At 35.6% G+C, this 12,501-nt stretch overlaps 1 protein-coding gene across 1 annotated transcript; it reads right to left on the bottom strand.

Moving 5' to 3' along the window:
• Positions 1-69: 69 nt before the first annotated feature.
• LOC135688456 (adaptin ear-binding coat-associated protein 2) lies at positions 70-11,447 on the bottom strand. The gene is made up of 8 exons (XM_065205311.2): positions 11,287-11,447; positions 7,989-8,089; positions 6,506-6,610; positions 3,701-3,782; positions 2,801-2,900; positions 2,511-2,547; positions 935-1,121; positions 70-274 (listed from the first exon to the last, which is right to left on the bottom strand). Exons 1-8 carry the CDS (start codon positions 11,373-11,375, stop codon positions 241-243), a joined length of 735 nt encoding a protein of 244 aa, XP_065061383.1. The 5' UTR covers positions 11,376-11,447; the 3' UTR covers positions 70-240.
• Between the last annotated feature and the right edge of the window lie 1,054 nt (positions 11,448-12,501).

Here is a 12,501-nt window from a genome sequence, read left to right as displayed (position 1 = left end):
TCAATCATACATTATACGCTATCAGCGTTATAAAATGACAATAGATTGCAAGACCAAGAAACCATATAATTGCCTATATACAAAATTGATCATTAAATCTGAAGAGTTACAAAGAGAAGTAGTGATTACGTCACTTTTTCATGCGACATAAAAATTGATTCCGTTCAGATTGTTTTTCATGTGGCCTGGGCTCCACTTCCGCCGATTGCAGGCTGGGCCTCAAATAATTATCTCGGACACTCAGAAAGTTTCCCAATTTCCTCCAGAGGATGAACTATAAAACAAATGGTTGTGTTGAGTGAATGTTGATCAAATGGTAACACATTCAAACATGTAAATCAAATGGTAACACATTCAAACAATTAAAAAAGGACAGAAAAAAGGACAGTACTGATGCAAATTTTGGCCATATATGACTTAGATGCAACAATTTATCTTGGGCCGTCTCAAGTCCAACTTGGAGAACAAGCACCTTAGAATCTATTTTGATTTGGGCCGGTGTTCCTAGATATTGATTCCGATGGTCATGCTGATCTCCGTTCTGTCCTTTCTCAGCTTGTCCCGTTTAGCCCTAATCTTGGCCTCGTAACAGTGAAACCGCGCAAATGGACATATTTCGCAAATGAAGAAAAACTAGGTCACCTTCTTAAACAACGTATTGTTGTTGATAGTGAAAAACTAGACAAGGGCCTTTGCTCCAATTAATAAATCCCTAGCTTAACATGCTATAGATAAAACATATAAACAGAATACTACACTCGCATAAATCACAGTCAAACTAATTGTTACAGTGACTACAAAGAAAATAAGTACTATGTAATTGAATTCTAGTCACCATACAGATACAAATTTCAAACAACTGTAAAGACAATAGAATTAGACAAAACCAAACATTAACAATGGTTATGCTTGAATCTATGGAGAGCTAACGAACCTGGACGAAGAGAAATCACCCCATTCTTCTGACTGCTTTTGTAATTGTGGTTGAGGTTGCTGCGACTGCGTTTGCTGCGACTGCGGTTGCTGTTGTTGTCTAACAGGAAAGCTACTTCCAGGGGGTGGTGTTAGACTTGGTACCTTTTGCCCAGGTGGCGGTGGGAGAATTCCAATACCACTATTGGCTGCAGTAAATGGCGAAAGCAATTATTAAGACAAAATGCCAGCGTCGATCTTTGAAAGTATTTGTGCATAAGGCATCTGATATTCGAACAATCCCAATATTCAGCAAATTTAGAAAACGGCAAAAACTTTAAAAACATGCAGAAAGAGCCTATGATGAAGTGCAACTCAATCTTTTATCGCCACTGGACACTGAAGAGTGTTCAAAAAGCTTTCGGAAGATTCCAAACTCGTACTGCTTTCCAGCACTATCTATTCATCATAATCAAAATATGAAAGACAGTCTCTTGGCCTTGCTTTCAGTCGGTAAATATTTGCTTGCGGCTTTTTCGCAATATATTCTCAATAGAAACGGCACTGACACCTTCAGTATATCTGACGAAAACTTATCTTTTTTACGATATTTATCTTTCAAACAAATTGTGCAAGCCGTTTATGGTCGCCAAAATGGTCACTTGCACAGAATTAGCTCAAAAATACATTCAAAACACTTCGAAGAATTAAAAAGATTTAGATTCCTAGGCATTACGGCACTTACTCAAGTCGTTAGCACAAACAATCAGAAAGAAAACATTTCATAGAAAATTCCTTAACACATAAAATTAACAAATAATCTTTTTTCTTGTTTGTCTGACAAGTTCTCAGAGGAGTTGGAGAATTTTTTTTAAAAAGACAGTAAACACTGAGCAAGATCGATAAATGGGTGGAGTCGAAAGAAAAAGTATCTCAAAATCTATAACATTTTTAGTCATTCTGCCTTTAGAGCATGCAATATCTGAAATCCACGTATGCTTGAAACGTGCACTGCACTTTTAACCACATTCACGTATGCTTGAAATAGGTACAACATAAAAGGTTTAATATTCACTCAAAACTCCAGGAGAACGCTTAATACATGAATGTTTCACCAGGATAGGCAAACAATAGTCTTAAAAGACTTATCATATCTTGAACGATAATAGCAATTAATCCTTTATAGGGCTCTGAAGACAAAGGATATCTAGCATAAGTGCATTTCTGAGATGAGTTAGAAGTCAAAGTAATGTTAGAAGTTTTCAACAATGTTAAAAAACCTTCGAAACAACAATAAACCCAAGCAAATTAACAGTAGTAAATATTACTGATAATATCAATAGTAGCTAATATTACTAAGAATATTAATAGTAGCTAATATCACTAATACTATCAATAGTAGCTTATATCACTAATACTATTAATATTAGCTGATTTTACTAACAATATTAATAGTAGCGAGTATCAATAATAATATCAAAAGTAGCTAATATTACTAATAATAATAGTATTAGCTAATATTAGTGGTAGCGTTTATTAAAAAATAATGTTAACAGTGGCTAATACTACTAATAATATTAATAGTAGCTAAAACTTACCGGCTTTTGGTCTTGGCTTAGGAGATCCTGTTTTTTGCTAGGAAGATGAACAGTTTGTAAATACGACAAGTCACGTTGCAGTATGTCGTCATAGTTGAAAAGTTTAATTAACACGAAACGATTTAATACCATTCTGAATAAACCCTCAGGGCGAAAAAAGGAATAACAATGAACCAAGCAAATTTAAAGATTATATGAAAATGGAGGTGGATTTAACAGAAATAAACTTGAAGATCTCGAAGTAAACAAACAATGCGATTATGAAAATGAGTAAACGCTGCATTACATACTCCGATATTAATTTTGATAGTTTGACCATCCTTAAATCCTAAATCCAGTTTGGGTGCATCAGTAACGGTATCTTCAAGAGCTTTGCTTGTCTTCTCGCGTCTGAAATATAGTATGTGTAATCAATATATAAAACGTATTTGTATGCGTAATTCTTAGGTCGCCTTATAGAACAGGTATGACAGATGCAAAAAATTATTTACATTCTAGGCCCTATTTAAGCTTAAAGCAATGAAATCATGAGCCGAACCAGAAGCTCAGTTAATTTTACAGTTATAGTCTTAGAGTGGATATAGTGGCTAATGGCTTAAATAATCAAAATAAAATGGCAAATAAACATTTAAGCTGTGATGTTGTGTGTTAGTCACAGAAGAAATTCCAAAACATACAATTACAAACAAGAAACAATATTCAGCTGGACAATTTTTGCATCTCTTGACAATATGACTTTGCCCAGGCTGATGAGTTTTACTGTAATTAAAAACAAAAAAGAACAGAGTCCAGGAAACATAACGGTTTCATGGCTGTGAGCAGGAGGAGGGTTATCCAACAATGCAGAAGTTTTGAGGAAGGCCAATGCATAGCTTGAAAAGAGTCTTTAAAAAGAGCGGGATTTACTGTTGTGCTCGAGCTTTCGCTTTTCTTGACACAGCGTAAAGACCAAAACAAAGAGGATTGTACTTAAATTACATTTCCAAGAAACGTGTGTTCGAAATATGCTATGAAAAAGTGGTGGAGGGAAAATAGGGAAAAGGTTCATCCGGGGAAGGTTGTGGTGTTTTCTGAACTCTGCAAATAATTTCTTGAAGGTTTATCTAAGGAAGGAAGTGTTCTGGAGATAACACACCATTGACGAAGCATGTCGGAATATTTTAGGAAAACTAAATATTTTAAAAAAATACTTGAAGTGGTCTTGCAATGTCACGTTAAAATCAAAAGAATCTCCTCTGTCGTTGAATCCCATCCCTATAAATGCATGTTTACCTAGAAAAGCAAAGGGATTGTTTGTTTGTGTGTATCTCATTTAAAATATTCTCAATATTGTAAACATTTCAGCTGAAACATACAACCGTAGTACATAACCCTCCAGGGATGTTCTACCGCTAGATTATAATATTCACTACTTGTATTGTATGTCCATAAAAAGAGAAAACAGGCAGAAAACCGGAAAGAAAAATTATTTTATTTATTCTTTTATTAATTAGAAATTTATTCTTTATTTTTTATGATCAGTTTTTGCCATTAGCAAAAGCAAATTAACGGCGACAAAAAAAGCGCTTGCAATATTCTACTATTGATTTGAATTCATTAGCAGTCCAATATTTGACAAACCCAGTAAGATCAGAACATTGACAATCCAGTAAAGAGAATCCGCGAATCAGATTTAAAGATGTTAATTAGGGCATTCCGGTTTAAAAGTGAAAAATCCAGTTAAAAAAATAGATAAACGGTTCGACTCTAGCTAGAGTCATCTTCAGTATAGTAAATAGAGACGAATAAACTTGAAGTAAGGAAGAGCTAAACAAAGAGAATCGTAAATCACGTGATCTAACAGTAAGCTGCAGGAGCAATCGGGACGCGAGGGAAGACACAAGAAATGATAAACAACCTAAAGAGGTGAACAAGAAACAAAGAAATGGAGGTGGGAAAAGGAAGCCAGAATAAAATCATGGGAATAGATGACTGTTGGGAATTATGTGGAGGTCTGTCCCTGTGTATGAGAAGGCTTTCGTGAATTAGTAAGACAAAAGAGTTATTTCTTCTAGAGACAATAGAAAAACTTTTGAGAGAAGCAAAAACCTAAAGCAATTCAATTATTCATCAAATATCAATAGGGCTGATCATTCGATTGCTGAAAATAGAATATTCTTCATTTTCGTGCTTGGCTGAGGCGCAGTGAAAACGGGGAACTGGCTTCCATCATTTTTGACTTAATATCTTATATCTGATGAGAAGATCTGGCCGCCTAGCTGTGTCTTAACATGTAAAACGAATGACGGGTGAGATCAAAGAACGAACGTTTTTTCGTCGCTTCGTGTTTGAAATCTCAAAACTATAAGAGCTCTCATGTTTATTCTTACGATCGAATCAAACAAAAGTTTTTAAGCGCCAAATACAAACATTGCTTCGAAGGCCCATAAATATCCAAGTAAGTTTTCGCCACCGCAAAATTTGAAGATGGCACGAATAGCGGGAACATAGTATACTTATTACGTGAGTAATTTTTGTCCGATGCTCTTCAGAGTTTAAACATAGGATAATGACCGAAATTAAGCTGGAAATTTATATCCATGTGCGGTTCGAAAGTCACGCGAAAGGAAGAAAGACGCGTCGGAATCCGAAGAACCAATCAAATGCGTCTTTTCTGAATACAAAGATCCACACCTGGATATATAGACCAAAAGCACCTACATTTCCGCTATTTCACATCGTCTTCAGATTATAAATATTGCGTACTAAAACAACCTGAAACTTTTCATGCATAAATCTTGTCGAAAATTTATTGAAAAGGTACTTGATAAATTTTGGCAAACACATTTTACTTTACATGGTACTTTGTTGAAGACACAAAGACGCCAAACATCTATATTACATGCTAAAATGCTGCTGATAACCATCCTCTCGTCCTAAATTTCATGTAACTTGAACATGACAAAGCTATAGCTTCATCTCCTTGTCACGTCAATCAGACGTGTCAGTAAGCAAAACAGGAGAATTCCAGGATGCTTTCTAAATAAAATTGACTCTTTGTTATAAATTTATGAGATAGAAGAAGAGCAGTTATGTTGATTCATGAGGCACAGAAGGAGCACAATGAGGAAGCGCCATGTCATAAAAAGAATGAATTAACTTTATCAATTTGGTACAGGAAAGCGTGAGAGTTCGACATCAGTGGAACATGAATATGGATAAAAAAACCCGTTCGAAAATGAATGTGATTGAGCTTTGTGGGAGTGTTTGATTTGATCATAAATTTTCGCTTGCAGGTTGCACAACAAAAAGAAACACAACAAAATACACGATATTAAAGGGTCACTGAGATTATGTTTTTTTATTGGAAAAATAAGGAAACTAGATCACTCACTTTATCGAAAATTAACGATATTCCAGGTTTCAATCAAGGCAAAGAAAACCATAATAATTTTTATAAAAATTTTATCTTATTATCCATTTTATTTTCGAGAATATAATGCTTATGACTTTGGTGACACACTGGGGCTCCACCCTCAGAGGCAAATGTGGCAGCTGAAACCTAAAGCTATACTTAGTTAAAATCACTTTTTTTCTTCTGAGTTGTCATTTAGGAAACTCTACATCTTTACCCAAAAGGGAGATTTACAGTTATTTGATATATCTTGGTTACATTTCGATTTGGTTGATAGTATACTGATAAACATAATGTTTACATTGCAAAAGTTCTTCAGACTAATACACTTCAAATGGCAAATCAAAAAAGAAACGGCTTGAAAATTCTTAAGGATAAAGGTCTACATATAAAAATTGGCAAGACAATGGTCGTTTGGGTATTGTATTATGGAAGACAATTGTTTTTTTGTTCTAAGACAATATGAAAATGTGATCTCATCTTATTAAAACAATAGGTTTGCCCTCCTAACATTTGACCAAGTGTCAGCCACTGAATAAATCTATCTACAATGTTAATGATATACTGAACAATTCAGATAGTATATGAATATTCTACATACCAGAGGGATCTACAATCTTCACTACAAAGTATCTGCTACTATCCGTAACAGCTTCAACTTCCACACCAGGGTATTCATGCACAGGAGCTTGGGCAAATAGCTCCCCTTAAAAGTAAACATGATTGAAAGGAAAATTGGCAAAAATTTGTGGATATTACTAAACTCTGTTGTACAGCTAGAATCATGAAATAAAGAAAAAAATATCAACAACCATTTTGGTCATAAGAAAAACAACTAACATTACAAGTTGGATGGTCAATTACATAACATTGATAGGTCACTAAAAGCAGTTCTCCACTAAAGGATATTTGAAATAATCATCAATTTGTAGAAGTCTCACAACAGGCATCAAAACATAACAACCATGGCTGGCACAGTACATTATAGCACTTAACTCCTCTGGTAGAGCTTCTTTTGCTTCAAATAAGATGCCTTCATGGATAAGCATAGGGGATGTAAGGAGGAAATGAAACCATTATGTACTTCCAATTAGGATGCTGCTTTCCAGTTTTTTACAAAAATATTACTTTTTTGAGCCATGCTGTCTGAAAACTATTTCATTTCCACTTGCTAATAACATGACAATAAACAAAAGTCTGATATAAATTTCAACTGAGTTCAGCTTCATTATCAACAACATCTTTCCCTGGCAATCATCTTTAAAATGGTCTTTGAAAAGTATTGTCTGCCTTAAAAAGCTTTTTTGATTAATTTTTATTCAGTCAAAATTAAATATGTATTGGACATCACAACAAACAAGAAAATTTATGAAGCATCTGGCTTTTAAACATTCTCAAGATCTCAAAATCAAGAGCTTACAGAGCAGATATAATCTACATTTTGTTATTACTGTAGATACTGTTTTACTTTTTAATCCTCCTGTCGATATTTGAAACAATCTTCTGCATTTCTATCATAGGTGTCTGACATTCTTTATGCATTTCTCTCTCTAAATTTTCATGCCTTCAAAAGCATGCATTACATCCCTGATGGACATTCCTATACATCCCATCACTTGAAAGCTGAAAGGCCAAGCTAGGAGCCATCTAAAAGGCTGAATCCTAGCTACCTTAGCACTTTTAACATTAGGTATAGATTTAAACAAGGCAAGTAAAGAATCACAAGTCTGGTATGTACTTGGTGCACAACACAGTGTCCTGTACAGCTGTGCACGTCAAATTACAAGCTTTGTGATGCTATATCAATAAAAAATATAACTTCAAAATAATGCATAACAAACAACTTTAAAACAGATAGAAATGATTGACATCAGTGAGTTTATATTTTTGCAACAAAAATTGCTTTTTTGAGTAAGTGCTATCCTTAGATTTATTAAAGTATGCATAGGATGAAATCTAATATTGTCCCTGAATCATTATTTGGAGTGAGTTTTTGCTTTAAATCTGCCTAGAAACACTGCTTAAGTGCTCAATAGTCTAGAATAGAATGCATAACTGATAGTGCTTTAGAAAAGAATGCATACCTGATATTTTGTCTTCAAATTTGATAAAACATTGCCCTGACAATGTAACAATTCTTAGACGACCTGTCCAGTCAGGCTGATCAAGTTTCCAATCTGCAGCTCTAAAACCACATTGAGAAATGTTTATGAACATTACAAAAGGGTTTGTTATATTTATGGAAAAAGACAGGTTCAGCAACATTTTTACTTTGTATTTTGACTTGATAACTGTTTTCAATTTAGGTTCTGCATTACAGTGTAAAGAAATGAACATGTAGTGTATTAGCATTGCTTCCTCCAATTTCATTTCCATTTGTTTTGAAAAGGCATCCTCTCTGTTCTTACTGCTCGGTAGTTATGTGTTCAAATTGAGGAACATTCATTAGGAACCTCAGCATTCAGCTCTTACCCTCTCTTTTCTAACATCATATAGGCAAAGCTTTCTTGGTATGGTTCTTTTTCTGTTTCAACCATGAACCATATCTCTATGTCTCTTCTTCACTGGGAATTTCATCAGTAAACCTGTGGAAGCACTGCTAACTTGGGCCAAATATCAGTGATATTTAATTCATTTGTGGTTGCTTATTTCAAAGGAACTGCAGTGCTCCTTATATCCATCATTATAACATATCAATAATTTCATTCATACCTTAGTATTTTCTATACCACTGTCTTAAAATATCCTATCTTACCCTGCTATTACCTTACATACATATACAAACTTCATACACCTGAACTGAGTTTCAGTATCAAGATTCATATAGATGGTGGCTGATCCATGAAAAATACTTTTTTACTAACAAACTCTCTATCCATCAATTTCTGCATATGTGTTCTACCTTTCCCAGTACTTTTTGTCTCTGCTCCCCCATTGAGCATATCAAAGATGGCAGCTCATAAGCTTTCTCAATTCTTCTTCTCAAAGCCCTCAGTCCTCATTATTTCCTGAAATGTCAAATTCTGTAAGCTTGGCACCAAAAGTTCTGGATTCTGGTCTATACTTTTCAGTCCTGAACACCAATTGTGACACTACATGCTATAATTCATGCATAAAATTGAATTTATGTCCACATCTCTCCAACCATATCTTCACATGACTATGTTAAAACCACTTTGTGTTATCATCATTTTTCTTTTTTCCCTATTTAACTCATTATTCATAGTTCCTGACTCTGAAAGGTATCCATGGCTTCTTTTAAAACATATACTGCCACTAATGGCCAGGGGCGGACTGGCTCTGAATTTAGGGCCCGGGCCATATCGTAGAGAAAGGGCCCCGAAAATCAATAATAGGTTTACGGGTATCCCCAAAGTTGTTTGTTGCATCACTTTTTTATACTAGCTTAAAACGTTATTGGAATATTGCTATTAATTCTAATTAGTAACCACCAGGGATGTATGCTTAAGTGTGAAAGATTTACAAGGGGGATCCTTAGTCCAGGTCAGCATCACTTTCACTGGAAATTTAATTCTAACGTAGGATAAGAGATGAGAGAAAATCTTGATATTGCCAGGGAAACAATTATTGTTTGCTAGCTGAAGAAATTGGGCCCCCCCCTGCCCCCAGTGCCTACAGGCCTGTTCTTTTGCAAAGTTCATCAGGGCAAATCTTGGATGGTTTTGGCCATGTGAGCAAATTTTAGGATAAAAAAGTAGCACAGTCAGACCACGCCAATGGAATTATGCCAAAACTTTTCCCAAGAATTACACTAAAATTTGGCGTAAATACCAATGTTTTGTGCCTAAGATCTTTGGTGAATTATTCATATTTTATACTGGAGCAAAGTATGGAAGTGCTGGAGCAAAAATTTTGTCAGAGCTGAGGGGGTTGAGTCCTTCTGCTGTTTTGATCTATACTCCCAAATCTATTCGGTTAGCATTAAAATAATGTGCCTTCCTAGAAATTGAGTCACAAAAATTGGCATGTTCTTAACACCTTAACCTATGATTTAATGAAAACCTTTCTAACTGAGGGTCCGAAGAGAACATTTATCAGATTTTGGAACTTCCAGTGAAGTATCGTATTATTGCATTAGGGAAAGTGAGCCCTGGGCCCAGGATTATCCTTGTTTCCATGAGGCCCAAAATTTAAGAAAATGCTTTTTCAGTATTTGAATATTGCAAAGTGATCTTTTATTAATTCTGTATCCACTAATCTTGAGAGAGTCTTGGTGTTATGGCAACAGAAGAGGGCCTATACCAAACAATACCAGTTTTCATTTAATAGCAAAATTAAGAGAAAACTGCAATAATTTTGGGAAGGCCCACCGGGCAATCGCCCAGTGGCTCGACCGGCCAGTCCACCCCTGCTAATGGCCATATGAAATCCTGACTCCTATTGATCCTCTTCTCTCGTTGCCTCTTTATTAGAAGAGTGAATTGTAAAGGATTTGAAACCAAGCCACATCTTCAACACTACACACCTCCATTCCGGACTGCAGAGTATGGAAGTTTCCAACAAGATCTTGGGTGTGCAGGAGAAAAATTTCAAGCGTGCAAGTGTGCAATTGGTATAAGTGTACAGATCAATTATGGGTATAATTTGCACAACTGTCTTCTAGAGTCTAGACACCAAGGATATCAACAAAGATTGTGAAAATGGACATGATTGACAGATCAAACCCATGCAAGATTATTTCGACCTTGAAGAAACATGAATCTTCATTTGATATAAGCATAAGAACACACACATCACACCAAGATCTCGATATGCCACACCCTTAACCAGGTGTTCAGGGACATTTTAAAAAAAATATTTCGGATGTGCACTTGCCCTAGTCTGCAGTTTGGCCTCTACTGATACCTTTTTTCTTCTCAAGATCCACCCTGAGAAATCATTCATTTAAAACAGCTTTTTTTGAAAATTCTGGTCCAAAAAGTTTTAATTGGGAATATATGATGTCTCACGCCAAAATATTGGATTATCACCATAATTGAACGTTACCTTGATTAGTTGAAAACATATTGTTAATGAAATTTTGAGAGGGTTGCAATGCTGAAGATCACCTTCAACAGGCCTAATTAACTGAAGCCTTTATTAGGGCAACAGCATTTAAACAGCCTATCTCACAGGCACCTTAAATTGCTAGAATTTAGCTGCAAGGCATAAGCTCCTGTTTTAATTGAAGTTCTTAAATTTAAAACTTAGATTTGAACTAAGTACGGTTCAGTTTGATTTTAAGGTCTGAAATATATCTGGTCCCAAAGCTTGGGAAATCTGACGAAGGCCTAGCTTACCAGATATACTGATTAACAATATAATAATGTAGCGATTGGTTAAGTTAAAGGCGTCATAAAACTAAGATATCTCTATAGTTACCTGTATCCTCTGCTTGTTGCCCTTGGTGGAATATGGTACACGAAACATTCAGATTTGACGCACAGCACTCGCTCATAGTCAGCTTCCATTTTGTTGGGTTCGAGGAAGAAAGGCACCTCCACAGGGGCTCAATAAAGAGTTGAACTTTCGGCATTCTGTTTTCTGCATAGCTTTCATTGTTTGGCAATAGAATTAGCAGCCATCTCATAACAATAGTAAAGCATAGTTTTTTTTACTGATTCAACTGCATTTTTAAACAGTGTCGAAATACGGTATTTTCACAATCACGTCTTCATCTACGGGACATGTTAAAGTTATCGCGATCCCGGAGTGTTTAAGCAATCTGAAATAGGATCGAATTTTGGTGAATTTGCGATCAGGTGTTTACACGATAATATTTTCAAGATCAGCATGGCGATCCCGCTTGGGGCAATACATACCCCGTGTAAACGGGACAATACATAGTCCGTCGCTTTGATGGTTAACATTACCCTGAGAAGCAAAGCCACAAAACTCTAGAGCAGAAATAAAGTAAGAAGTGGAGAAGTGGCTGAGCGGCTTTCTGAGAAGAAAGAGATCTCAGCTATACTAGGCGCTCGACCGCCTGTTTTTCGGTTTACGCGCGCGAAATTTCGTGGCTCCGGAACCCAGGATAGGTTAACATTGAACAAGCCTCCTTGCAACATGAATTAGTGGCGCCTAACGTGGGACGTTGAGAATTTTGGAAAACTATACTGAAACAAAAAAATAACAATAATAACAGTGACTGTACAAAAGAAAGGTCATGGGGCATGGTCTCTGCACTGTCCAGTAACATTTGATGAGAAATTCGACTTACCATCATTAAATTATTTGAAGCTTTGAAGGTACATTAGAAATTGTGATTGCGTAAACTCCTATCCAATTTAGATTTTCAACATGAAGATCCCAATTCTATGATTTTTTTTGGCAAATACGGAGATAAAAGATTTGTCAACAATAAGATGGTTGTTGTGTTTTCGACAGTCATGAGTAAAGCATCGTTTGTATCCACCACTCTTACTGAGGAATCTTGAGAAAAGAGTCTTTTTAAGGACGCAATAGATACGACATCAATAGTCATGATGAAATCGTACTTTCAAAATCGAAGAAATAGAGTTATCCTTGGGGGCACAAAAGTATATAGAAGATATCTGACAAAGGGTGTGTACAGGGATATTCTCTTAGGCCAATGAT

The sequence above is a fragment of the Rhopilema esculentum genome, chromosome 19 (assembly GCF_057945365.1).
Source record: "Rhopilema esculentum isolate cy_ngs chromosome 19, ASM5794536v1, whole genome shotgun sequence".
In the NCBI taxonomy this organism is placed as follows: domain Eukaryota; kingdom Metazoa; phylum Cnidaria; class Scyphozoa; order Rhizostomeae; family Rhizostomatidae; genus Rhopilema; species Rhopilema esculentum.
This window is presented reverse-complemented; position numbering and strand designations above follow the sequence as displayed.

What these genes read in the sequence shown, in the direction of transcription:
- LOC135688456 (XM_065205311.2), bottom strand. Translation starts at nt 11,375, where the DNA reads ATGGAAGCTGACTATGAGCGAGTGCTGTGCGTCAAATCTGAATGTTTC. An exon ending in GAAGATTGTAGATCCCTCTG is followed by an intron (nt 3,783 to 6,505) that starts GTATGTAGAATA and finishes TTGCTTTTCTAG; the next exon opens with GTAAACATGCATTTATAGGG. An exon ending in TAAGCCAAGACCAAAAGCCG is followed by an intron (nt 1,122 to 2,510) that starts GTAAGTTTTAGC and finishes CATTTACTGCAG; the next exon opens with CCAATAGTGGTATTGGAATT.